The sequence below is a fragment of the Rhamphochromis sp. 'chilingali' genome (genome assembly GCF_963969265.1).
Source record: "Rhamphochromis sp. 'chilingali' genome assembly, chromosome: 15".
Taxonomy (NCBI): Eukaryota; Metazoa; Chordata; class Actinopteri; order Cichliformes; family Cichlidae; genus Rhamphochromis; species Rhamphochromis sp. 'chilingali'.
Window position 1 is genome coordinate 7,995,342 of NC_137942.1, and position 27,960 is coordinate 8,023,301.

Sequence of the window (27,960 nt, forward strand, 5' to 3'; positions counted from 1 at the left end):
TTCTCCATGCCACTCTGTTAATATTAGCATTGAACTCCTTTTGAAATGCTATTATTATTTAACCCACCCTGTCTGCCACCTGTGTGTTTTATAAAGGAGAGAAGCAATAGGAACTTGTCCCAGAACGCTGATTAAACCAGGTAGGAAATGAGATTGCATTTAAAAGCAGGTAGCAATACTGATGCCACTTTAAATTAAGCTTTAATTCTGTGGGCAGCAGCTGGTAGCCACACTTTCAGTATTCACTGCTGTAGGGTGCAGGCAGAAAATGAAGAGGAATGGATGATAACAGAACAAAATTGTCTCAATATAGTTTCTCTAAAACTCCGAATAATTCTAACACAGCTCAGCCTATACTCATTGCTCTTCTTCTGAAGAGGAAGATGCCTGCTCTGATTCACTGCTTAATCAAGCAGCAGAAGGCTCTCTAGCGTCTTGTGTGTTCTTGTGGCTTCTTAATTCCTTTTTGCATGTCTATCTAATGTATAGCCTTAAAATCACAATATATTTTTAAAAGATATCCGTGTCTGTGAGTTACTGTATGTAATCACACTTACTATTTGTAACTACGCGTCTATGGCTGCACCATGGAGGCGCATAGAATTAAACAGCAGCTCTGACACACACACACACACACACACACACACACACACACACACACACACACACACACTCAAGACGCAAAATCCGAGCAGCAGAATGAAGTGCTGCTCTTGCTTTTACTCCAGAACAGAGAAAATTTTAAGCTAATGTATATTTGGGTTTTGAATAAGCTTCCGCCCGTGGCCGTCAGTCTTGATTTAGACTAAATGAATCCCGGTAGAGTTGTAACAAATAAAAATGCCCCAATCATGCGCCTCAGACGCATGGAAAGGCGTGCCTCAGAATGCGCTTAAATTTAAGTCTGTGCAGCGGTGAAGGACACAGTTCGCTTTGGATTTACACCTAGCGAGTTCCTCCAGAACACAAGCTGATGACGATTTGGATATGATTTTATTTCGCTGACATTCTCATATTCACACAGCGACATTTTTTGCTGATTTGAGCCGTATTTGCACCTGGAGGACGGAGGAATTGTGCCACATTGGAGCTTTCCGGTGCGCGTCAGCGGGCGACACAAAAGACTACCCACACGCAAGGTTCAGCCGTTTCCTGAATACCCATCCTCACGTGGCATAAATGAGATATTAACAGCTGGTGAATTTATAACCTGTTCTCACAGATCATAATAAACCCAGAAACGTGTTTTGTGGAGTCGGTGGCCCTGAGGCGCGCACAAATCCCTCTGATGTGGATCTGTCACACTTTGTCAGTCTTTTAAATGGCTAAATCCGGAAATCTTCTACCGACTGGACTCTATTTGAGGAGTTAAAACTTTTACTGTTTGTGTCTCGAACGACGCTTCCCACTTCTACACCAATTATGACCGAAAACAATGAGATGGAGTGCGACTCGGAGCTCCAGCGCTCTCCAAGCAATATGCCCATCCAACCAGTGACTTCCAAGGCAAGTACCTAAATTTGGAGTTTGGTTCTTTTTCAGATGCCATACAGATCATAACATACACGTATTTGTGCCTAACGAATCGAAAAAGAACAGTATCAGTAGACATAAGTGAGTGACTTTGCTGAGTAGTTAAATGCACACACTGAACTATTAATAAGAAGACTTATTTTATTCATTTTAAGTGTATTCTTCTCCTTTGATGGTTTTCTCCACCTGCATCTCCACCGTTTATGTAATACTAATAACAACACAATTGCAGTAGTATTCATCACGACTGCGTCACTATAGATGTAACCTCACACGTAAGGTGTGATGTCATACTGTCTCCCCGTGTCTCTCTTTCTGTCAAAATCCATTAGAAGCAGGCGCACACAAAAGGGTTCAAGTGTGTGTTTTTAATGACTATTAGGCAGCAAAACCAACATGTAATAATGGAAGTGTTTAATGCTTTTGTCCATTTGTTATTTTAATTTGCTTCTTTTTTGATGAGCTGCAGTTTTTTTGCGGACATTGCAGCACTCACGCTGTTTCTTCTATGCTGGCAGCAAGTTTATATTGCAATAAATAAGACGCTGCATTTGCTTATGTGAATTTTGTGTCTGTCATATACACAGCTACTAGTGTGCATGTCTAAGATACAAATGCCCTTTCAGAGTGTCTTTATGAATCCATTTAATTTGTTCACTCAGCTATATAAACAAAGATTTGGGGCTGCCCTCCAAGCTGTGGAAGCTTTCCCGATGTCTGCTTCTTAATGGAAGGACACATAAGATCAACCAGCTTGATACAACTTTCCCTAAGTCAAATCTACCCTATGACTCTTTATGCCACCCACACACAAACACATGCACGCTGCTGACATGTTTGGAGGAAAGTGACACTCCGTGCAGCACAGTCACATACTTCACCAGCCTCAGACTGCCTCTGTGCTTCATCTAAATGTTTGATGTCCTCTTTGAAAGCATACAAGTTGACGTTGTTACAAGCAATTTTAACACCACTTACTCCAGGCGTTCTACTCCAGCTCTCCTCTTCTCACCAGCTGCTACTGGTGAAAACTGGGTGTGAGCCTGTTCCAAGCTGGACTGATTGGTATTCAAATGATTCACCGGTTCGCTCTGGCTTCATCGTGTCACAGCCCTCTATAATAAAAAAAAACCCCCATCAGTTTGATCATCTGCCTTTGGTCTTTCAATCTATTGAGTTCTCTGTGGTGTGGGATAGATTCAAAATTAACCATCAACCTTTATGCTAGAGGAACTCATCCTTTCGAATGAATTAAATACCTGGCCATTGAAGTGTCAAAGTAAAAATGCAGAGTTTTTGTCAGCTTGGCTCTGGAGGCTGTTCCTCACATAAAAATACACAGCTACAGGGTGACATTTTTGAAGGAATCTAATCAGACACATAGTCATGTGTCCGTGATGGTTTTTATTAGACAACAATGACAGGGAGGAAACGAAAGAGGTAACAGATGCTCCCCAAAATCCACCAGCAGCAAAATCCCACCAAAGATGGATATCGTAAATCAAGAACAGAGGAAAACAGTGCCAGAAGATTATGAGAAGAGGAAGCGCAGTCTCTCTCTCCAGCTCCCAACAATAATCTGTAGTGTATTGCCAAGCCTGGCAGAAATGTGAGTGGTGGAGCCAATTACATGCCCGAGTAGCAGTCATCAGCCTATAGTGTTGCTCTTTTTGTGCAGAGCAGTTTGATCTCTCTGGGCTGTTGATGCTTTGGGAGCTTTTTCTGTGATGGAGGTGCACAGGTAAACATCTTCTCTCCTGGATGAACACACAGGATGATGTCTGAGCGCAGAGATATAAAGGCGTAAACATGTTTTTGGTTGATATACTTGTTTGTCAGCTTGCCTGCTGAGTAATTACAACTCCCACAATCCATCCGTGTGTCCACTTCGCATTCTTCATTAAACCCTCTTAAATGGATGTGAGCGCACAACACACACACACACATATGCAGCTGACTGAGAGATGAAAGGTGACTGGCTTTCCCTACAGTGAAGCTGAACTGTCTCAGTTTCAAAGCTAAGTTACAATTAATCTTAAAGAGCTTACATTCAAATGTATCTTTTTGTAATGGATGGCTTTCTTTTTACGTTGAAACGTCCAAAAAACTTTTTTTTTCTTTTGGCTATTCAGGAAAAGGCAGTTTAACAAGGCTGAGCTGTATCACCTTGTTTTCACTTTGTCCAAAACATCAACTGGGAACAGACAACCAGGAAGTGTGTTTTAAATAGTAGCCTATTATGTGTTCTTATACTAAAATAGTCTTGATTAAATAGTCTTGGTCTCGATTAAATTACAACCAGTTAGTTGTAATATCAGAGTCGTCAGGATTGTAATTAAAGCAGTATTTAAAACCAAAATAATAATAAAAGAAAGAAAGAAATAGAGCCTCCAGTCTAGCTAGTGGTTGTGTAAAAACTGGTACACTCAAAAAGGTGATGCAAGTGTGCACGTTAAGCACTATTTACTAAATTCAGCAGTGGTACTGAAGCAGCACTAAACAGAAGTGCAGTAGGCTCTATTAATGGTGCTACTACATTATTAGTCACCAATTTATCCTGATGGAAAAAATTTAAGTTGTGCCAAATTTCAATCCATAAAAAAACTATTGAGACATTTAACTGAAATTACCACCCAAACCGCAAACTTCATGGTCAGACTAAAAGAAAATGGATTTGGGTTTTTACCCCAGGTGGTAATAAACACCTCTGTAATGTAGATGGTTCTAAGAAAAAGCACCGTCTTTATCGACATCTCTTTTAATTCATTTAAGGATAAAGGAGTGGTTGCTGTGAAGACAGCATCGAAGACATCGAAGACAGCATCGAATGGGAGAGAACATTTCACTGCATCACTTTTGATGGATACAGCAGTCATCATTTGTCATAAAGCAAGCAGGTTTTATCATGTGCACCTGCTCATGTTCACACAGGCCATAGTCATTACTGCCATTCAGGTTGAACTCTTCCTAATCATCTAGCAGGTGCATGATTTCTGGTGTTTTCGCTATATTTCGGATGTACAAACATCTTTAAAGTGACGCTCACACTTTTGGCTTTTTCTTCAGAAGGGGATATGACACAGATCAGATAGATGTGAGCAGGTAAGTAAGTCAAATCAGGAAGCTGAAGTGGGCCAAGGTCGTCTTTAATCAGTGTAACACCTTCACTGCTGTGATGTTTATTAATGTGACACTACAAGGAAAAGTGTGAGATGCTGAAATACTGGACACTAGAAACCTACAGGAGCACAAAAGATACTCCACACTGCTATTCCACAGAGATCATCTCTGCTGTTAAACAGTCCTTGAAAGTGATTGTGTGTGTGTGTGTGTAAATGATTGACGGTGTGTACATGCATGTGTGATAGTAGCAGAACGTAGGAGGCAGCCTGTGATTATGCATCTTTTCTCATGCACTGAGAGCAGGAATTTGCCAGGATGCCATGCATAATAAGAAATTTCGATCAACCCGAGAAATGCTGGGACATAAAACCGCTCCACATGTGCTCCTTGTAATCATAAATACAGCTGCTCGCTCATATTTTTATTCTATGTGATTCTTTTTCCCGCTGTTGTGTTTCACTTTAGTAAAATCTTCGCGTTTGTTCGGTTACAACTGTCGGAGAAGAGTTGAAGCCACACAGTGAAAATAATTATATGCTGAAATCTATGTACCTGGTATTTGATGGTGACAGTTTCCTCTGAAATGACATATTCTGCTGATGACCTAGAATTGGAGGGAGCCAGGAGACTGTGTCTTTCAGAGCGCAGTTATAACTCGGTTATCCTTCTTAAGGCTGAAATATCCTCACTTAGAACAAGGTCAGTCACTATGACGTGCATCATTGCAAAAAAAAAAAGAAAAGAAATGTACCTCGTTTTTTATAGCGCAACTAGCTGGAGTGATTAAAGTGGAAATTCAAGGGTAGACAAATTAAAATATTGATTTAAGGTCATATAGACTTGAATACTGGTTTTGACTTAAGGCATGGATCAATTGCAGTAACTGTTTTTTCCAATCCGTGCAGCACGTTCTCTTTACTACTGCTGATGGCAGAGCAGAAAATTGGCACACTTCAGGAGTGATGGGGAAGAAAGGGAATAAGTAACCCCCCCCCCCCCACACACACACACACACACACCCTTGCACACCTATAGAGTTTTGACTTATAGTAATCCTACTGGTGTTACATTTCTAAACACTGAAAACATGTGATGCAGGCCCCACTCAGACCATCTCACCAAATTCCAGAGTGCCTATATTATCCTCATATTCCCAGTGGGACAAAGGCTTTGTTGTTGAGTCTTGACCTCTGGGCAGACTGGAGCATCCCATAAATATCTCAGACTGGCCCCATTAAATTTTTATGGCGGTATTCGAGTGACATAAAAGTCTTATCATTGAATTATGACTAGTCAATCCTCGCTGTTCCGCTGTGGAGAATTGATTTTGTACATTTATGCTGGCAACATGTGAGAAAGGCAGAGGTCTGTTGTAATACGGATCGAAGATGTAAAAATTGTGGGCTTTTACAGGTCTGCTGAGACAGCTCGTCAGTCTGCTTTGCAGCAGTGAGATAGGAGCTGCTCAAAGAAGACTGACTCTGCAGATGTGTGTAAATCTGTGCAATATTTTGCATTTTGCATCACATTATTAGTCATGTATGAGTCACAAAAAACGTTGAGGGAGGAACATTAGCAGGCAAGACTTGATCCAAATGCATCTTTTTAAGCTGAAACGGGTTGAGTATTACTTGGAGAAGTGCAGTTGGGGAAGAAGTGACAGAAGACTGAGGCAGGTCCCGTTGCAGGTCACAGGGATTTTCATAAAAGGAATAATCAATAAATAATCAGCTATAAATCTGGGACTAAAGTGTGGCATATATCGCTTCTGACTCATCGATATCAGCATCTCACCTCATGTGCGGTGGTGCACATGAATGTGCAGTGAAGCTCCACATCATACTTGATGTCACATCGGCCTTGAGTCAGAAGGATTATTCTTTCAGATAATGTTCAAATGGAAGAAAACAGGAATGCTTTTCAGACCCGCACACTGACAGATGATTAGATTAGCTGTAATTGAGACATGTGCTCTATAGCTGGAGCTGTTATGCCAGCACTCAGCCACTCTGATTGAAAGAGCTCTGCTCAAGGCTGTGATGCTGCACATAAAATATGAAGTCAAAACAACTTTGTACTGTTAACATCATTAAAAATATATTCCACCCCATTATATAGTTTATAAGTCGTAATGTTTCATGAATCATTTTGCTTACATTAGTAAGTCATTATTGAGAAAATATTACCAGGTTGCAAACATGTGGGTTTTGCTGTACCTGCTTCAACACCAAATTTATTTTACCCCTCATTAAAAAAATGAATTACTAATGCAATTCGAGAACAGATCATTAGATGTTAATCATTATTTATTTGGTAAGCATAAATTAGATGCTTGTTCATCCTTACATGACAACTTTTTTAACATTTTTAATCTGACTAGAATAAGATCACACGCAACAAAGCAAAAGGCATCTCTGGCTTTAGACCTCTCTGCAATAAATCATTACTTGTTATTAATCTCTGGCTCTCTTCCACACCATGTCTCTTGTCTTGTCTTCCTCCCCTCACCCCAACTGGTCAGGGCAGATGGCTACCTCTGCCTAAGCCTGGTTCTGCCAGAGGTTACTTCCTGTTAAAAGGGAGGTTTTCCTTTCCAGTGTCACCAAAGTGCTTGCTCATAGAGGGTGATATGATTGTTGGGTTTTTTTCCCTCTATGTATTATTAGAGGGTCTACTTTACAATATAAAGCGCCTTGAGGCAGCTGATGTTGTGATTTGGCGCTGTATAAATAAAATTGAATTGAACTGAATCTCCCAAACTGAAAGTTTTAAGTTATGCATTAGGATCACTGTGGTGCATAGTTCAGTGAAACCCAGAAAACACATGGACATATCCAACGCACTAATTGCCTGCATCCAGGCTACCCGCCTGTGAACATGCATCTATAAGCATCATAGAAGACATGCTGCACATTTCCTGCAGCTAACAACACTTGTGTGTCAAGAAGCTGCCATAAATAGGTGAACGAACACTTGCAGCGATTCAGCTTACAATAAGAAACCCTAAATCCCCAACCAGAAGCTAAGAAATGCAAATCCTGCAAAATGTCCTTGCCCAGATTATATGTATTTAACGAAGCAGTTGGTTACAAAGCGGCGTACTTTATTTCAAAGTTCTAAAAAATAAAGATAAGAATAACACCCTTCGGTGCTCAGAGATGTCTAACAGAGATATAATGAATTGTAGTAGTCCACAGCGTACCTAATCTTCATCAATGTAATCTAATGAAGGGAAATAATTTCACAAATAGAGGAAGCATATGGAGTGTGCAAATGTACATTCAGTTACACTCCTACAGTTTTGTTTCTTTTGCGCTGCATCGATGTGTTCCTCACACACACAGACACACAGTCAAATAGACAAACTGTCTTCATAGCTTATTCCCAGACTCACAGAGCTGTAAACAACATGTCCCTGTTAAGTGATTATGTTTGGTGCTGAGCAGAATGAGCACAGACAGACAGAGCATGTGCGCAGAGTGTATGTAGCCTGCTGATGATCTGTCTCCTCGTCTGTCTGTGTTCATCCGTTCTTTCCTTGCGACGTGACCACACCCTCACACAGCGTTACCCCTTCCATCGCATGTCATTGTAACAAATGTCTGCCTGTCCCCTGGGAAACTAGCATCATCAACCGTACATAGAGCTGGAGGCAAATGTCAGGAACCATTCATTTATCTAGTCAATCAATGTTAGGCATTCTGTAGATAACTGATGTGATGCCTGTTGATGTGATGTTTTATCATTTGACTCTTAAGATTTTGAAATGCACTGAACTTAAAGAACTGGTTTGGTTATTACACCTAATGTAACAGTGTTCCTGCAAAAGCATCCAGGCTGGTAACCGGCCAGAAAAATGATTGGGTATAAAAAGGAGCGTCCAGGATGAGTCTCTCAGAAGCAAAGATGGGCAGAGGTTCATGACTCAGGCAAAGGCTGTGTGGGCAGAGAAATCCACAAATCCAAGTTAACACTCTACCATACAAAGAATAAATTGTAAATATGATCCAGGAATGCTGCAACCATCTCTGGGGAATTTAAGCTATACTGAGGCAAAAAAAGAAACCTGTCTTCTTGTGTGACCAGTCAAAATGTGATATTCTTTTTGGAAATAAAAGACACTTCTCCAACTTAGTGAGGAGAGGTACCATCCAGCACATATGGTGTTGACAGCACACTATAAAGAACTGAACTCTGTAATTTTCCTGTCTATGCTTTCTGGCAGCCTTTCAAACATGTCTTGGGACACTGGCTGCCAATTTACTCATTTTTTGCCCAGTGGTAGTACCTGACCATTTTCATAGGAGTGTTTTTTACTTGTTAAGCCATTTAACACTGAACTATGAATCATTCAAGCACAAACTCAAGGTATGAACCAGTGTTGTCTAGACATAACAGACAACTTAGCAATGAACTAATTTTAAATTGTATCTTTAGGCACTTTGTTACTATCGGCCTATTACAAAACACAAAACAAGTGTAATTTTATTCCATTTCTTTATTTGAGTCCATGAAAAATGCTAAAAATGACACAGTTTGACAAACATAAAGTTGTATTTTTCTAACAACAAGGTGATTTCCAAACAGCGATTAGCCAAAATTTAAAATATTTCTGCTTCCTGTGTAGATTGTCCTTAAAAAAACCTGAGAAAGCATGACAAGAAAAAAAGAAAAAATGTCAGTTCTGAAAGCTTTCTACAGAAGATGAACACAAAGTCCTGAAGAAAGCAAAGACCTGACAGAGTACCTGAGAGATGCATCCAATGCACACTGCCAATGCAGTAAAACTATACTTGGACAGAAAAACAAACGTTGGAGCACCACTAGTCATGGATTGGCCTCCCCAGAACCTGGATATTAACATTACTGAAACAGAGTGGGATCATCTTGAGTGAGAATGGAACCAAAGGCAGCCAACATCCAAAGAAGAGCTTCAAACGTCCTTAAAAAAGCCCAGAGAAACATTTCCTGAAAAATACTTAAAGAAATGACAAGAAAACTAGTGTAAGAGAGCTCGGACCATACCACATACTGACTTTCAAGCTTGTTATAATATTAAAGCATCTGGATTTTATCTCTTATACTGCATTGGCATGCATTTTTCATGAATGTTTGCAGATATGAATTGCCACACTTATTTCTCATTTTCCTAATCTTCCTAATCAACTTTCTTTATCTTTTGTAAAGAACTTCAGAAGATCTGTACTGATATGGGTTTCCATTAGCTTCGATGGCATAGGCAACTTGCAGATCTACAGGGGGACCTTGCTGCATATTGATGCTTAATAATACAATATGTACAGGCTTTAAAGCAGCTATTTTTACAGTCCAGACAATGCTCTTTTCAGGGTAGTCCTTGCTTTTTTCATGATGCCAAACTACACGTTGTACATAAAGCACCATTATTCTGTAATAAAAGTCTGGGTGCTGCATAATAACCCTTTACCTGTGTGTATTCACACATGTTGTTGGTGTGTGAGTTGAACCACTTGTGCTCACTGCAACCGTGTGGCCTCTTTAGTGGAGCCGGCGCTCACTTTAAGGGCCCTGGTGATGGGTTGTTGATAGATGATCGGGCTGAATAAACTCTTGTTTCGTTTTATCACAAGAGTCCTTCTGTCACTACCACTAAGCCAGTACAATTTATACACATAAGAAAAAGCTTATCTTGTTCAACCAAAAGCACAAGCACCCCTTTAAAAATATGAATTCGATCTCGCTGAAGGGGACAGGCAGCTCTTTTATTAATGTGTTGTTTCCTTATGAGGTGATATTGCTTTACATGAGTCAACTTCTTTCCCTAAGGTGTACTGATCTGAACAGAGTGTGATGTTTATGGATTCCGGGATATTGTCTGTGCTGTCTTGAGGGCACATTGGACATTTGTTATTGCTTCTTGCTTATCTCGTGTTTATTTTTAATGCATTATCTTTGTCCCTATGTCTGTCGATGTGTGTCCGTGGGTGCAGCTCCAGAGACTAAAACGCTCATTGTCCTTCAAGACCATGATGCGCAGTAAGAGCGTGGAGAACTTCTTCCAAAGGTCCTACAGCGATGCCCGCCTGCCCCAGGATTTCATCACGGACCCGCCACCTCCGTCCCCCCCTCTGATGCCTGGCTCCCCACTTGTTGGTGACCGGTCACCATCAATTTCACCATCTCGCAGTCCCAACCCCTCCATCTCCTCCCACTCGCCCTCACTCAGCCTTTCTCCATCACTCCCCGCCAAGCCTCCCCGACCCCAGATTACCCACTGTTTCCAGGACCACATCTTTCGAAAGCCCACCAACTGCCAGCATTGCAAGCACATGATAGTAGGTAAGGTGCCTGATATTCTCACTGGACATGGTCTTTGGTGATACACTTACTCATGAAAACTAAAGACTGAAGAGTTTAGATGAAAAACTTTGAATTTTGTGTAAAATTATTATTCAGGACCTATGATTTATTACCACTTATGTGATTTTAAATTTCCTGTAAAGATGAGAGAGTTGGTCATATGAACAAGCAAGAAAATTTGGACAAGTAATTGGTCTTACTTCTTTTTTTTTCCAAATCTAGTTGGAAGTAGGCAAGTGGGCAAGTGCATCTGGACAATTGTGGAACTTTCCACTCACCATTAAATTTACTTCACTTAAATCCATGCAGACCCTTGCAGATTTGAAAGCACAGAGACTACAAATGTGGTGTCAGTCTTCTCATACAGCTCCATATCAGACAGAAAACGAGCATATTTAAGGTGCTCAATTACCTCAAGTGGTACAAATAAACAAAATAATAATGATTTCCTGAGAAAAGTGAAGTTTTTAAATCTCACCTCACTGCTTCCTTCTTTTTTCTCTCCTCGATTTAAGTCATTCAATTAGATCTGGACTTTGCTATAGCTCTAGCGCAGATGTGCACTTTTGTTCACCTCTAAGTGCTACTAGCTTCTAGTGTTTCTGCTAAATCTACTTCCTGTCACTGTGACTGATTACAGTCTCCAACCTGCTCCCCCGTGTTTGCTCCTGTGCAGTTTTTTGAAAATTTATTGTTGCATCCTTAGTGGGTTTATTTATGCAACGCATCACTTCGCTCTAGATTTATCTCTGCAGTCCCGAAACAAAGTGTAGCCTCTTTCTCATAAGCTGTTAAACTAATTTTATCTCTCTCTCTAAAACCACTATTTTTCTTGAGCAACCCAATTTATTTGATTGTTGTTTCTGCTCTAATACAGACCTGTCGATATAATCCCCATCTGTGACAAATTCAGAAATCAGTGATCTTTGTTTTCTAGGATAATAACGACTCAACTCCTTAATCCCTAAAACATGAAAAGAGGATTTCTAAACATATAACAAATGGGAAGAAAACAACTGGAGTCTCAGGAGACTTTAGCTCTCAAACACTTAAAAATACAAACGTAAATTACTCAATGCCAAATCGATTATAATTAAAATATGTCCAGCTGCTTTCCAATCTCTTTAAGTTGTTTTGCAAGAAGAGCTGTTCATTATGAAGCTGTTAGTGTGAGCTCTGGTTGCAGTGCCAGCCTGATAAAACTGGGACAGGGTTTGATTTCATTCTCCACCTGAACAGAGAAAAACCTGCACATATGATGTAAGGGCCACTTTGTTCTGTTAGCACTTTCTGCCGAGTGCACATCTGTCGCCTGCTGATTTTTTTTTCTTTTTGTGACTGCTTCAATGTCAGTGTCCCCTGCTTTCATTCTCTCTTCTTTATCCCACTCTGCAGGAAACTCCAAACAAGCTCTACGGTGTAAAACATGCAAGATGGCTGCTCACCTGTGGTGCACCTCAGAACTATCGCAGCAGCCGTGTCATGGGAAGGTGCGAAATACACACACCAAGAGTTTGATGTTGCCCTCATTTATAGCACTGAGAGTTTCTCTCAGCATAGTCACTAACTGCACACTTCGGTCTGCTCAACTCTTTTAAACTGATTCTGTTCCCTGATTTAGCACTCTTCAGTGGAAAGTGATTGTTGCTTTCATGTTTTTCCATTGCACTTCATGCCAGGCTATTGCTATGATAAACCATCTTCTTCTGTGAAATGAATAGGAAACATAAAAAAGTAGCATTGGCTTTGTTTGTGTCTGGATTGCAAGAATAGAATGGCTACTTATTACTTCTCGTGTTCATTTTTGGCAAGAAAGCAAATATTTCAGTGATTCATTGAAATAAACGTGTTAACATACAGCCAAATGACACACCGACATGAGACTCTGGGTAGTCCTGTGGAAAACTAAGTGTACTTAATAAACTGATAATCACCATAAAGCGGTTTAAAAGAAGTCTTGGCAGTTTGCTGGTCTGGAACATTCAGGTGGGTTTAAAACAAAGCTGCAATTTTTCAATGAGTGCAAATCCGGCAAATTCATTCCAAGAGAAATTTTAAAAAATCGAAAAAAAAACAAACAAGCACTACATCTCAGACTCTACAGGCCTCAGTTAGCACATTAAATGTTCAACTCCATGACAGTATAATTAGAAAAAGACTGAACAAGTATGGCTTCTTTGGAAGATTGCCACAATAAAGCCTATTCTCTCTAAAATCAACATGGCAGCGTGGCTTATATTTGATATATTGGATATATCAGCACAAACCCACTATCAAGCATGGTGGTGAACAGCTTGTTTTGTAGCCATTGAAGCCACCTGGGCACCTTGCAGTTATTGACTCAACCATGAACTCGCGCGTATATCAGTGTTCCAGAGTCAAACGTGAGGCCACTTGTCTGACTGAAATTAGGTCACGCAACAGAGCAATGATCCCAATGATCCCAAGCACAGCAGCAAATCTACAACAGAAATGCTGAAAAAGAAAAGAATGAAAGCATTCCAGTGGCCCATTCACAGCCCAGACCTTAAGGGAACCATAAGAAAGCTGTGCGCAAACAAATGCCCGCAAACCTCAATGAACTGAAGCAACACTGTAAAGAAGAGTGAGACAAAATTCTCCACATGGATGCGAGATACTAATAGAGTCATACGGAAAACAATTACTTCAAGTTATTGCTGCTTAAGGTGGTTCCACAAGCAACTGAATCATGGGCTCTACTTAGTTTTTCACAGGCCTGCATAGAGGCCCAGAGGGGCAATGAAACAACCTCCATATATGCAGTTTATTGCATCTCCTCATTGCTCTTAATCAAAGCAGGAGAGTGCAAAGCTAGAGTGATCCGTAGGACTACAAGAGTCCCGTTAACTGGAAATATGCAAGGTGTTCATGCTGTGGACCTCATTAACATAGAAGACATTTAGGGAAGGCCTTATTTTTCGAGTCATGTTGCAACATGCTCGCACATTTGCAACAAAGAAGTGACTAAATGTGGAAATTGTTAAGAGGTTGACATTTTATTTTCTGATTTGTTATCTGATGTTCAGTTTCACAACTCCAATCATTGTTTTGTCATATTACCAACACACTTTGGATTACAAGCATGAATTGAAAACCTGACCACAAAACCCTGTGCACTCTGCAATTAATTTAATTTTTTTAATAGAATAGCTTTAGGTACAGCGTTAATGGGAAAGAAAAAAACCCCACAGATGAATCAGTATTGTATCACATCAAACACATTTAGGTTATTACATCAACACACAGACTCACACGTATAAACACTGAAACACTCTTGACCTGCAGGCAGTCATTTTTGCTCACCATATGTGCAGTTTCAGTTAAATTGCTGAAAAAACACAGATCCATATGGCAGAAGGAAAAGTGCTGTTTTGAAGCTGTGAAGTGCTGATGCTACTGAAATAAAACAATTAATCATTGCACCATCCTTTTAGGGCCATCATTAGCAATGTTTCTTTACTACTGCTTACATAAAGAGTATTTCGCACACTTGCGGCGTAACGGTTAGATGTTACAATGTGGATTTTTTTTTTGTTATCATGAAAAATGTCATATTATGACTGTTTGAAGGACAATGGTAGAAGGTGAGTATGATTCACTAGGCAGAAAATTGGGAGTGATTTCAGACACAGCTTTTGTGTTTATCCTCTAGTGTAAAGCAGAGGACATTAGCATGCAGCAGGAGGCGAGACCTTCTGAGAGCCACTTGGAAAATTTTAAGAGCGCTGTACTGAAGAGAGCTCAGTGCAGTTTGACAGCAGTGCACAAACAGAGAGGGGGAAAGGTAGGGGAATGATGAGGGCAGCGAAAGCTAAAATATCATCAGAACACAATCTGGGTGTGTTTGTGGAGAACAAAGGTAGCCACTTATTGCCTTTGATCAGCTGAGTGTTTCTCTCTTCAACATAATATGACAAAGTGAGTGGCTCATTTGCAAGTCAAGGCAAAGACAAACCGATATCTCAGCTGAAACTCTCACTGTGCTTAATTCGGTGTGAAATTGCAGTCGTGCTGACATATACACACGGAGAATCACATGTCCGTGTCTGTGTCTAAGTCATGCGGCCACAAGTAGTGGTTGAGTGAATTTATTGTTCATGATTAGCAGCAGAGAGAGCTCATACGTGGCTTTGCTTATTTTGTTCTTTCCTGGAGCAAGTGAGCCCAGTTAATTGTTTCACTTACATTTTGTACGTGTTCTGTATGAATGCTCAAATAGCACTACAAAGAGATATATGTTGAGCTATGTGTTGAGTCTATAAACAAGAAGTTATGGCAGCGTATAAAATCCCTTGTGCTCTGTTCTCCCCTCCATTAGTCGGGAGCATTCAAGCGAAACTTCAGCTCGCCAATGCTCGTCAATGACCAGTTGGCTGTCGTCAAGGAAGTTCAGCCAAGCCAAGGTGAACGCAGTCCGAGTGTGCATGTGGTTGTATGAGTGAATCCGCTGGTTGGGTTTGCTTGTGTCCCTGTGCTTTTGTTTCGTGACGTTGCTCTTGTCCAGCCTTTTGGGTTTTACTTTTCGATTTTTCTATTTTTTTTTTTTTGTACTTTTGCTTGTAATGTAATAAAAAACAGAAATGTCTTCACCTCACCTGGCAACGGACGAATGTGAAGTGGAAAAAGATAAAGAGAAGGAGACAAATTCAGTTTCACTTGGAGGTGATGGACCGTCTCTACGCTGAAAGTATGTGAATAAATATTTATAAGTTCTAATGTTTATGTTTTTATATCTCTGTTTATGAGTTGTGCTGTATATCCTTGGACTGGTGAAGAGGATTAATTTATTAGATAGGCACCACAGTTGCATGTTTAAAAATTCATAAACATTGAAATGCTGCCCACTTTTTTGATTGATGGTAACCCCAAATTCACAAACATCCACCTTATTTCATTCAGCAAATGCTGGGAATAAATTTCAAAGAAAATTATATTTTTAATCAGTTTTCAGGTCAGTGTTTGTCCGCTCAAGGCCAAATCATAGTGGTACGAGTTGCTTTTACAACCACTGGACCAAAGTGCTTAAATTTGTTCTTCCTTTTATGGTCACCGCTGAAATGCAGCTTCATTTTTCTTTGTCATACCTTTGGAAGAACACCTTTGAACGTGACACAGTCATCTGCCGTAATGCATGACTCACATCAGGGTCGGCGCCCCATGCTGTCACTTGCTTGTAGTACTCATGAGTCAGGGTACAATGAACCTACAACTCCATCATCACCTCGAGCTCAGCACCATGATGCCTGGGACTTTGCCAGGGCCAGCTGAGAGTGCAACCTGCCAAGCTCACAATCACACATTACACAGTGTGCTCATAATTATGCTAACAAAAGGCTTGGTAAAATGTTTACACACATTCATATCAGACAACAGTTTTCATTTTGTATTTACTCACAGACCCCCTTAATTTCCCATCAAGTACCTCCTGGCCACAATTTACTGTTCTCATATTAAACCTCATTTATGAGTCTGCTAGTTGCGGGAACTTAACGGTCTACGTTGCAGTCTTGCAGTGATGATTCATATGTGATGAATGTGAAAAGGATTTCTCTGTTTAAATGTTAAGGTTAAATCTGCCAAAGAGAACCTGATACTGATGATATTCTCGGGTCAGAATGTTATCAGTTAACTGATAATTAACAACATTATAATAAAAACAGACCTGAAGCTACTTTACATAAAAACTCTCCTTCCAGTCTCAAAAGAAACCTTAAGGATCTAAAAAAAATAATTATTTATATGGAGCAGTGGAGTGTAGAGTCTCTAAGCTTGGCTTCCCATCCCATCATTTACTCATCTGCAATTAACTTCTCTCTGCAGAAATACCTTCTTCAGTCAGTGTAATGAGCTTTATCGACTCTAAATACCTGACTTAATCATACTAAAAAACACATTGCTGCACAATTTCTTCTGTATACAGAAGAAATGACTTTAGTATGAAACTACAGGTGATTTCAACTCCATCCTGCACAGGCACACGCACAATGAGACACATCTGGCCCTGCAGCAAAATCCCTCTACCCTCCTTCTGTTGAGCTGGATGGGGAAAGAGCTGAAAAATCTAATTCCCAACTTCAGAAATAGTGTGATAGCACCCAAGCACTGCTGTCTACATGAAATGCAGCAGCGAAGACTTTCAGAAGATTTCCATATTTTACATTTCGTCTCTTATTCCCTTTCTACTCTTTCTACAGTTTCACATCTGTTAAAGCTATTAAACTAAGACACATCTCTTGCCACTAAGTTAAATAAATCAAAGCATGTTAATTCATTGGAATGTCTTCATTTTCTTTTGAATTTTTGGCTGCTGTCCTCGCAGATCTAAAGTAGGCCACTTTGGTTCAGGACTGACTGTGTTACAGCAGTTATATTTAAACCCCTTGGTTCCTCCAGATTGGCACAGGCACAATAGTCATGATGTACAGTGTAATCTCAGCGTGTAGCCCTGATTGTAGTGTGTCCAAAGTCTTTTAGTGAATAATTTACGTGTCTGTGTGTGGTTTCAGAGGCACCGCGGATGCGAGTAGACCCTGTGTATGCCGCCTTGCGCTACGGGACGTCCTTGGCACAGATGAGTCGCTCCAGTTTTGGCAGTTTGTCAGAATCACCAACGCGCAGCTTGGTATGACATCATAGGCCTGTGGGTGGGGGTAGAGGACAGTTCAGTCCCGTGTGTTTGACACAATAAACAACACTGGTCCGTTAGCTAACTTACTTATTATATTAAGAGAACTGACAGTGACATTCCCTTGTTAAGCCATATTTTGTAAAGGGTGCATATGGTTTTTTTTATTGAATTATTAAGAGTTAATACATTTAAGAATGCTTTAGATTCAGATTTATTAGGTATTATCAGAACAGCCATTAAATTGGAAGAAAATCTTTAACATAACAATATTCTTGTCTTCTTAGCTACCTTTTTTAGTCATAATATAAACATGGAGACTAATTCAAAAAGCTCTCCGAATCCTCTGAAAAACAGCTGCAAGCCATCTAAATCAAACTTGTAAACCCTGAATAAATGTTGCGATATCGGAAAGTAACAGTTCAGCTACAAATATTTGAGACTGATCTGTGTACAGCTTATAAGCAGCAAATATGAAGCAACAGCCAAGAGATGTTTACTGCTGCTCAACATTGGACCAAACACCTCGCCTCACCAAAATGTTGCAAAATGTTGTCTGTTTATACACGTTTGAGACTGATAGAAAGCTTCTCATCTAACTTCTCCACTGAAAAGAATGTGCATGCTTGCTAAAATGTAAAATGTTCACATTTTGTGAACCGCAGGTATCTCTGAAACCTGTTGAATACATGAACTTCCAGCATACTGACTGACAACAAGGTCACCCACTATCAAATGCATCCTCTCTGGCCTCCTGGTGCTGATATTTTATTGCTTCCTCTCTATGTTCTTATTTGAGGGTGAGGGAGGAGAGGAGAGGCAACAGAGACAGTCCAGCATGGAGGAAGAATTAACTCAGGAGACAGGGGGTAAAGACGTCTCTGTGTCTGTGCCTTGATGTATGTGGATATGCACATGCGCTGCATGCCCTTGCCTATGTGTGTCTATGCAGATGTTGTGTCGCGCATAACTTTCTGTGCGTGAGAGAGAATTACTGTGGCTGCTTGTAAAAAAACAAAAACAAAAACAATAAAACGAGTGCTTATGTGTGTGATTAGCGACTTTTAAGACATTTTCTCGCTGATTCCAGATGATCCTATCCCCGAGCCAGAGATCGAAAAGGAGGTAGACGAGAGCAGCGAACAAACTCAGACTGCAGAGGAGAAGGTACCGCTTTGTTTAATCCACCTGTACATACTTTCATCCCTTGTTGCTCTATTCCTCAAGCGTGTATTTCTGTCTCACTGCCTCCCCTTCCTGCATCTCCCTGTAACCAGGTGCCCAAGCGCATTGAAGTCCACTCTATCCACACCTATGTAGCGCTCTACAAGTTTCTGCCTCAGGAACCAAATGACCTGGAACTACAGTGAGTAAAAGCAAAACAACCTGACTATGTGCAAGGATTTTTATAGCTATATGCGTGTGCATGTCCAGGAGTGCTTGTGTGCAATTGCTTTTTTTTAGCATTGCGTGTGCAAATATGGTCGGTTTTTGTTTGTGTTTTGCCCCGGCTGTTGTTCCTGCAGGATGAAAATGTCCCCACCATCTGCAAAGGACGGTGCCAGGGCGCCCTTAAGGACGACTAATTATAAACTCAAAGCCCATCACTGTCCCCACGCAGAACTAGTGACTGAGCTGTGTTCCCAGCAGGGAAGGGGATAAAGACACTGAACAACTGAGAGATGAAAGGGAGGACATGCATGAGAGGAAATGGCATAGAGCAGAAGATTATCAGAGAGAGAAAGAGAGAAAACAGATGGAGAAAGCAGAGCGCTGTTGTCAAAGTTAAAGCCCAAATACAAGAAAGTAAGATCAGACCATTGTGGATGGCAGAAGTCAAAACATGTACCATATTCCAGACAGGTCGATTTTAACAAACCAGTACATGGATATGAATTCTGCAAAAATTATTATCAGAAATTTGATAGTTTAATCACCTAAAAAAAAGATAATTTTTATGTGGGGAGAATCTCAGTTATCTAATCAGTGTGTATTATATTTGTAGTGATGATGAGTATAGGTGGTTTGACTATAATGGCTCACAAACACACAGCTTACATGAGAATGAGTGGGTTTGGGGGGATTTACATTTATTTGGATTTGATTTGTAAGGACTGACAACCTGTCCATGATGTACCCCGCCACTTTCCCACTTTCAGCCAGGATGTGCTCCACCCCAGCTGGTTTCAACCATTTTAGGATAAGTGGTTAAGACAGATGAGGTCAGACAGTAGTCTCCACGGATTATGATGTTTACAGATGACATTGTGATCTGTAGTAAGAGTAGGGAGGAGGAGAAAGACAGAGGTAGAGAGGTAGAGGTATGATCCGGAGATAAGGAAGACAGAATATCTGTGTGAATTAGAGGGAAGTAGTGAAGGTGGATGAGTTTAAATACCTAGAGTTAACCATCCAAAGTCATGGACAGTGGACAAGAGAGGTGAAAAAGAGAGTTCAAGAAGCGGGAGTGGGTGTAGACAAGTGTCAGGAGGGATTTGTGACAGACAGATAGCAGCAAGAGTGAACCTGTTGTGATGTATAGTTTTGAGAGAGAGAAAAAAAAAAGCTGTAGGTGGCAAAGTTGAAGATAACATTTTTGTTTGGACTGAATGGAGGGAAAATTATCAGAGTATATCAGAGGGAACGCTCAGGTTGAGCAGTTTGGAGACAAGGTTGAGAGGGTTTGAACAGAGAAGAAAAACAGCATATTGGTTATATTGGACCAAGGATTTTGAATATGGAGCTGTCAGGCACGAGGGAAAGAGGAAGACTAAAGAGAAGGTTTATGGTTGTAGTGATGGAGAGATGGAGGCAGATGACCCGCTGTGGCATCTTCTCAAGGGAGAGGTTGAAAGAAAATGAAAAGATGGACAGAAATGGATGGAATTTAGATAACATTTGTACTTATTACAATGATAATACATATGTAGTGGCTTGCGTTTCATCTCTGAGTAGCTTTTTTCATAGATTTCTTTGAGACTGAATAGCAGCTAATCTCACCACTAGGCATTGTGAGGATTTTTACAAAGAAACCTATCTGCTCTTTCTGATGCCCTCCATATTGTCAGGAAATATTGTACATGTAAAATATAGTATTTAAAAATTGAAATAGCAACAGTAAAGGTATAAAAATACTAGCATTGTTAAGTTAGAACCACTATCCACTATCTATTACTACCAGGAAACTGCTAAAGTTGTCTAATTCTGCTGTTAGAAATATACAATATAGATATAAATGCTTAGTTAGATAGACAATATAGGGCACGAAAACCTTTATAAAAGATGCATTTAAATATTTAACTGCGCTCCTTTGAGACGCTGCATGAGCAGAATTGTACCAGTCACCTAAGAAATATGACTCACATGGTAGTGTGTGTGTGTGTGTGTGTGTGTGTGTGTGTGTGTGTGTGTGTGTGTGTGTGTGTGTGTGTGTGTGTGTGTGTGTGTGTGTGTGTGTGTGTGTGTGTACCATGATCATATAGGGCAGCTGTGAATGCAGACATCCGGGAGACAGAATGCACCGAAATGCAATTGGGACAACTTCTCCCTGTATATCTAGGACAGTGGGCATACTGTGTATGTGTAGAGAAGTCTCATCAAAAATTGGTAGCATCATTAGTATGCAGGCCAGGCTGGCTGCAGATCGGGCCTAGCCTTCATTGCTGCAGCAGACACTATAGAGTTATATTTCATGTAGACCTCATGACTTTGTTTTCAGCTGTTCTGTCACCTCTACAGCGAGACACAAAGACTCACCCAAATTTTAACCTCCACAATGTTGCTACCACGGGTACACTACAGCTTTCTGTGGCAGTTAGATAACTGTAATATTTTGTGCTTGCAATCAGCTCTCCTTTCTTCCCCCCTACTCCGTTGCCTTTCCCATCATGTTTCCCTCTATTGTCTCCCTGTCTCTTTTTCCTCTCCACCCCAATTACCTCCCTTCTCATGCCCTTTTTTCCCATCTTCTCTCTTGTCTTATCTCTTTTAGTCCTGGTGATCGGGTGCAGGTCACTGACGACTCTAATGAGGAGTGGTGGAAGGTGGGTAATAAATCATTTGCAAACATCTGTGTGTGCTAGTTGGTGCATACCTGGTGATGTTGGTGTGTGCTGTGTTTTATTTTCCCCAAGTTCTCAGAAGTGTGTGTGTGTTTATGTGTGTGCACATGCATTCATACTGCGCATGTGTTAAATTAGGTCTTTAAACCAAGCTTTTAATGCAAAACACCTGCTCCATTTTTGCCTGTCGCAAACATGTAAGGAGCCACAGACAAAAATAGAACATAATTTCCTCTGAAAATTACCAAAAGAGTTTAACATAATGAACTTGGCTACTGTTGCAGTCGCGTAGAGGCCCTTATTGAGTCTGTAATGAGCTTCACTAACTCCCAATGGAAATAAATGTGCATTTGTGTGTGCGCCCGTGTGTTTCAGTTCACGAAGAAGGAAAACGCATCCAGAGTGCAGATTTAGCGTACACTCTGTGAGCATAGTTTTCGCTTGAACTTACGTAACCCAAAGCGGAGCAGCACATCAACATATTCATTCCAAGAAACCTTTAAATTATGTATAATCTGTGAATCATCTGTTCATTACTAATGTATAGTTTGTGAATCACTTCAATAAACACATCAACACCTGAGGCAGAGGGTGTTAAACTGTGAAACATTGCTGCATAATGAGGTATACCCAGTTATCACTGGCAAGAAAGGGATGAAATCTGTTGTTTATGTGTGCGCACCTGGAAAACAAATGTTTCATCTTTTTTTATACAAACAGCAAAAATGGGATGATTTGCCACTACATGAGGTAAAATTTTAATTTAGAAAGTGTTGTTTCTCTCATTTCTGTTTATGATGGTATAACAATAAAGGTGCCTGCTCAATTATACTACTAAATAACTAAAAGTTCATTTGGGCTTTGCTGTTATGAGATGGAAGCGATAGATATGAAAGTGTTCAGTTCTTATCAGTCAGTCTTCACTGAAAAACTGTTTAAAACTAGTATGAATGAATATTTGGTGCCAAATTACTCATTTTGGGGGGACTTTACTTTAAAAAGACTTTAACAATATACTGTCTGCCTTCTACTGGATAGTTACTGCAGTGAATAATACGTTTCTGGCAACAGTTTTTTGGCAACAAAGATGTTACTTTGTTTCAAGAAGACAAGAAAAACAACTAAGGATATTGCTGAAACTACTAAAAGTGGGTTGAGAACTGTCCAATGCATTATTAAAACCAACTATCATCCAAGGAAGAGATGTGGTTGGAAAAAAACCTTGAACGATCGTGGTCAGAGGTCACTTTGACGTTTGGTGAACTCAAATAAAGTTTAACAGTACATCTCATGGCTATATTTAATAGCAAAAGTAATTGCAATTCCACATGCATAATACGAAGAGAATTCAAGGGATTGGCACTAAATAGCAGCCCTAGGAAAACCACTTACCAGAGCTAATCAGGAAAAAAAAGGCTTCAATTTGCTAGAGAATAAAAAGATTGAGTTCAGCAATGGAAAAGGGTCATGTGGTTTGACTTCAGGTTGACCCTGTTCCAGACTGATGGGTGCATCAAGGTAATAAGAGAGGTGGATGTAGTGATGCATCCATCATGTATAGTGTCTACCAGACAAGCCTGTTAGGTCAGCATTAATAGCTAGGGTTGCTTCAGTTGGTCAGGTCTAGGTACAGCAGTTTTAAGTGTCCAGAAGGTCAGCTGACTCTATACTGAACGAGCAGGTATTTCAATGGATTTTTCCATGTGATGAACTACATGGGCCTAATCCAAGATTATAATGCCAGGATTCATGGGATTCCAAGTGTGAAAACGCATGGATTTTCACACATGGATTGGTCACCAAAGAGACCAGACTTTAACCCCACGGAGCATCTTTGGGATGTTCTGGAGAATACTTTAGACAGAAATCCAACTCTCCCGTCATCAATACACCGTTCTGGATGGAAATAGATATTGTGACACTGCATGGCTTTATTAAAATGATGCCAGAGCGAATACGTGCTGTCATCTCTATATCTGTGGGTAGTCTGTGTATTTATTTTTAATATTTATATAGAGACGTATAATTATATGTACTGTAAATATCATACATTCTATATCTGCATTACTGTTTGTTTTTGGGTTTTTTGCACGACACTATCACAGATTCCTTGTTTTTTACAAAGTGATTCTAATTCTGATCAAAGCTAAAGCTAAATGTGGTTCAATGACATATTAGAGCATTAGACTTTGGGGGTTTTTGGCCAGGCAGTTTATTATATAGAGCAGGGGTAGGGAACGTTAGTCCTCAAGAGCCGGTGTCCTGCAGGTTTTAGATCTCACCCTGGGTCACCACACCTGAATCAAATGATTAGTTCATTACCAGCCTCTGGAGAACTTCAAGACATGTTGAGGAGCTAATTTAGCCATTTAAATTAGCTATGTTGGATCAAGGACACATCTAAAACCTGCAGGACACCGGCTCTTGAGGCCTGGAGTTCGAGACCCCTGATATAGAGATTTCCAACAATCCTCTTTTAAGATTGAACTTGACAACAGTGGAGCAGTAAAACTCCAGATTTTCCATCAGAAAAACAATCAAGTTGGATTGTCAGCTAACAATTTGGGTTGAGTGCAGTCTGGTGGGCCAGTAAGCGCAGATCAGGCTATCATTGCGCAATCTCATTAACTAGATCTAAAGAATCTGTGACAGCTATCTTGGCATCCAGATACAGTTTAAATGCTGACTGAACTGTTTTGGTTCATTCCTCAGGGTAAATGTGGGGACAAAGTTGGTTTTTTCCCTGCCAACTTTGTGCAAAGGGTCCGACCCGGAGAGAGAGTGTGGCGGGTTATTCAGGGCAATCCCGGCAACCGAGAGAGAGGACACATGGCTGTGAGGGAATCCCAGGTATACTAATGGTGGAATACTGGTTTGAGACTTAATTTATTTTTGTTGATAGCTTCACCGTTTTTTCATTGTAACCATCAAAAGGCTATTATGGCAACCCAGCATACACTGATGATAGGATTCCAATTCTCAATTCATGAAACCTGTCCTGTGAAGGGTTTCAAGGGACTGAAGCCAAATCCAGTACACGCTGTGTGAGAAGTGGGGTGCATCCTGGTTAGAGAGCGATCAAAGGATTGGCACCAGCATTATCTATGTCTGTTTGTCTTTGCTATGAATAAGGCTCATCATTTCCAGATTGTATAGACCGTTAGAAAGAAAACCCACATTGTTTTTTGACCTTCAGGGTCACATTCAATCAGTTTTCATCCACTGATTTTTATTCATATACACACAAAGAGAAAATTCATAGTGCTTAGTCACAAGTAAAAAACCTGTAGGCAGTTTACACAATAACTTTCAGATTTTTTTAAGGTCTGTTATTATTTGTTCTTTTAAAAACAGTTTTTATATTGGTAAAAATAATCTTTTATTCTAGTTTCCTCTTAGAAAACAAAGCATCTTATTTTCTGTTTCCTGCTTTTAGATTTGTGTGGGGAAACGAGAAGAGGGTGAGGTGTTTCTAAAGCTGAGCAGTGGAAAGAAGAAAGGGCTGGTCCCAGCTGATTCCATAGAGGAGATTTGAACCTTTGTGCACAGACCACCATCTTTCCACATCTACTTTCCCCAGGGATGCACCCATTTTAAAACTACCCCTCTTCTGCCTCATTCCCCTGGCTAAACAACTGCTCCAGCTTCTCCAACTGGTCAGCCAAACACAGAAAAACTAAAAACATAATACACACTTCTGCAAGGATCTGGAACCACAGCTCCTCATAAACACATGGTTTTCAGCTCAGCTGGTTGATTGTAAGCCTTTAATGGAGGGGGCAGTTATGCAATTGCCCTGCTCTAGTTCTCTTGTAGGTTTATCTTTTCAAAGCCAATAAATCGATGTTTAGTAGACAAGGGTGGTCAAAAATGCTTTAAAATGTCTGCTGGATGCCAGCTCAGATTTAGTTTTTCCTCATCAAAAAGACGTCTACCAGCGTGGGAGGAGGCTGAATCCTGTCATGGGAACATGATGCTTCTATCAGTGTCCTTTTCTTGTTTCTACCCACTCCGTGTGTCTCATTCCTATCTGCTAATTTCAGGGTCTCTGCCCTGGGGACTGATATCAGCTTCGTGTAGACTGCTACAACAATAGGCACTTGCCAAGAACAACCACTGCCAGCTATGGAAAGCTACTGCCATTTAGACAGACGGCAGGATAGGATGAAAGGAATACACCAGATCTGAAAATTGTCTGTAGTTTCTGGCTGAGTTACGACTGCACTCAATGATTTGAGCGTGCAAAAAGAAGAGGTTTTTCACACAAAAATCAAAAACTGATTCTTTTCATTATGAAATGACAATTAAAGTATGCTATAAAAATTGTCCAGCATCTTTTAATTTCTGGTATGAAAGTCTGTCAAACCCTGTGATCATCACTATCTACCCAAAGACTCAGAGTTTACCTTTTCGACTATCCTTAAAACAAAAACATGAACTCCCAGGAATTGCCTGAAAATTGTTCCTTTCTTTTAAGTAAAATTTTATAGATTATTATGTCTGTCCACTTTTGAGACACAGCTGTGTTTGTCTACCGTCCTTATTCTGTTGTGTTACTATTTTACAAACAGATGAGGTAAAAGAAATCAAAGCTAAAAGGGAGGCAAATCTCTTTAGGAAGACTAGGGGGGTTGTTTGGGAGCTTGTCGTGAGCACTGAGGAAGAAAAATGTCAACATCTACCAAGTTTAGAAGTTACAAGTGGCAGAAGGTGTTCTGCTGTTTTTCGCATGAAAGACCTCGGTGGGCATAAACCCGCCGGTTTCTGCAGGGACCTGCTGAAGAGCCTCAGTGGGATGTTGCAAGCGTTGCCCAGAATTTTAACATGTTCACTAGAGCTTGAAACAAGAGGAAAAAAACTGTAGGCAGTCTGCCTGAAAAACAACAGCACAATGGGGTTCCTTCTGACCATGACAAGGAGTTTCACTGACAGCTTAGAGGGACACAGGAAAACAGGAGGAGTAGGAGGCTGTGCAGTGAAAGGGATGACACGAGTGCTGAACCGTTATGAGTCAGTGTACATGCAGGTAGTGTTGTACCCATGGGTGCACGAGTCATCATTGATCAAATGTCAGCCTGTCATCTCCATCTTCCACTCCCCGTTTGGCCTCCTTTGTCCTTATATTATTGATGTGACTGGTCAGTTCTGACGTAAAGTCAAGCCATTTTTTAATACCAGTACATTTCGGATTGCTTAGAGTTCTACGCACTAAGTCATTATTTATTTAAAATCTTCTTCTTTTTTTAAAAAGTCCTTGTCCCTGAGTTTGCGTGTGGAAAATCAGGAATGTGAAAGAAATCTAGAACTGAAGGACAGATTGCATCATTTGAATAATAAATTAAAGCACATTTTAGTTCACCCATCCTTTTCAGAGCACAAGGATCTAGCTGATTCCTTTTAGTCTGCATTTTTTGTGGAAGCCTTTAGAAGCTGTGATTTTTTTCCTTTAAAAGCTTCTCTTGTCATCACGGGAGTAGCACTTTATTTTGAGTCATTTGAATAAGCTGTAATTTTGTAGATGTGTCTCCTTGATAGTAATACTGTAGATGTTGTATTTAAAAATACTTCAACTGCAACTTCAATTCACCATGAAGTACTTCAGCTGGTGGACTTACGGTTTGTCCTTGTTGGCAGAGAGACAGCAGCATAAACAATACCACACTCCTGAAAACATATTCCAGGGGGAATGTGTTGTCACAGCATAACTGGAAGTTTGATTTTACTCATCTAAAAATGTGCTATCATGAATTATGTCTAATTTCACGTAGCATCTACTGTTTACACCTTAAAGACTTCAAAATGTTAAGTATGTGTTTGGATGTTTCCCAGATTCGTTGGTTGGCCGCGTACCTCAATAAAACATCTTTACAAAACCTGGTCTGCCTGTTTTATGCATGAAGTCTGTAACATGCTTTGCACAGTGAAATATTAAGGATATTCCACAGGAGTTGACAGCTGATCATTTACACGTCCACATGACAAATGCATGTAGCTTTTGCTGTTTTTCTATATCTCTATTCAGTCTTTTTTAGCTTAGAGAGAGCACAGAACTCCTAAACGAGGCCACTTTAATGACAAGTTTCATTGGCATCCATGCATAATGCACCATCCTGCAGCCACAAATACACTGCTGTGCAAAGAGGAATGCCGAAATGATGCTCCAAACAACCGCAATATAAATAGCACATAACGGCACTGCTGGAGGAAGTGGAACTCAGCCTTGTTTATTCAATCACAGACAACTGCATAAATCAGAGG

At 40.3% G+C, this 27,960-nt stretch overlaps 1 protein-coding gene across 1 annotated transcript; it reads left to right on the forward strand.

Moving 5' to 3' along the window:
• The first annotated feature begins 954 nt into the window (after positions 1-954).
• On the forward strand, positions 955-27,491 carry LOC308410840 (SH3 and cysteine-rich domain-containing protein 2-like). Its single transcript, XM_080904487.1, has 11 exons — positions 955-1,506; positions 10,626-10,974; positions 12,391-12,485; positions 15,335-15,419; positions 17,523-17,638; positions 18,441-18,510; positions 18,732-18,808; positions 18,919-19,007; positions 21,633-21,684; positions 24,415-24,552; positions 25,139-27,491. The coding sequence occupies exons 1-11, from the start codon at positions 1,423-1,425 to the stop codon at positions 25,235-25,237; spliced, it is 1,254 nt and encodes a 417-aa protein (XP_080760613.1). The 5' UTR covers positions 955-1,422; the 3' UTR covers positions 25,238-27,491.
• The last annotated feature ends 469 nt before the right edge of the window (positions 27,492-27,960 follow it).

Coding starts and splice junctions, on each gene's coding strand:
- LOC308410840 (XM_080904487.1), top strand. CDS start 1,423: ATGACCGAAAACAATGAGATGGAGTGCGACTCGGAGCTCCAGCGCTCT. Junction 19,008..21,632: donor CCAAATGACCTGGAACTACA/GTGAGTAAAAGC, acceptor TATCTCTTTTAG/TCCTGGTGATCGGGTGCAGG. Junction 21,685..24,414: donor CTAATGAGGAGTGGTGGAAG/GTGGGTAATAAA, acceptor TTCATTCCTCAG/GGTAAATGTGGGGACAAAGT.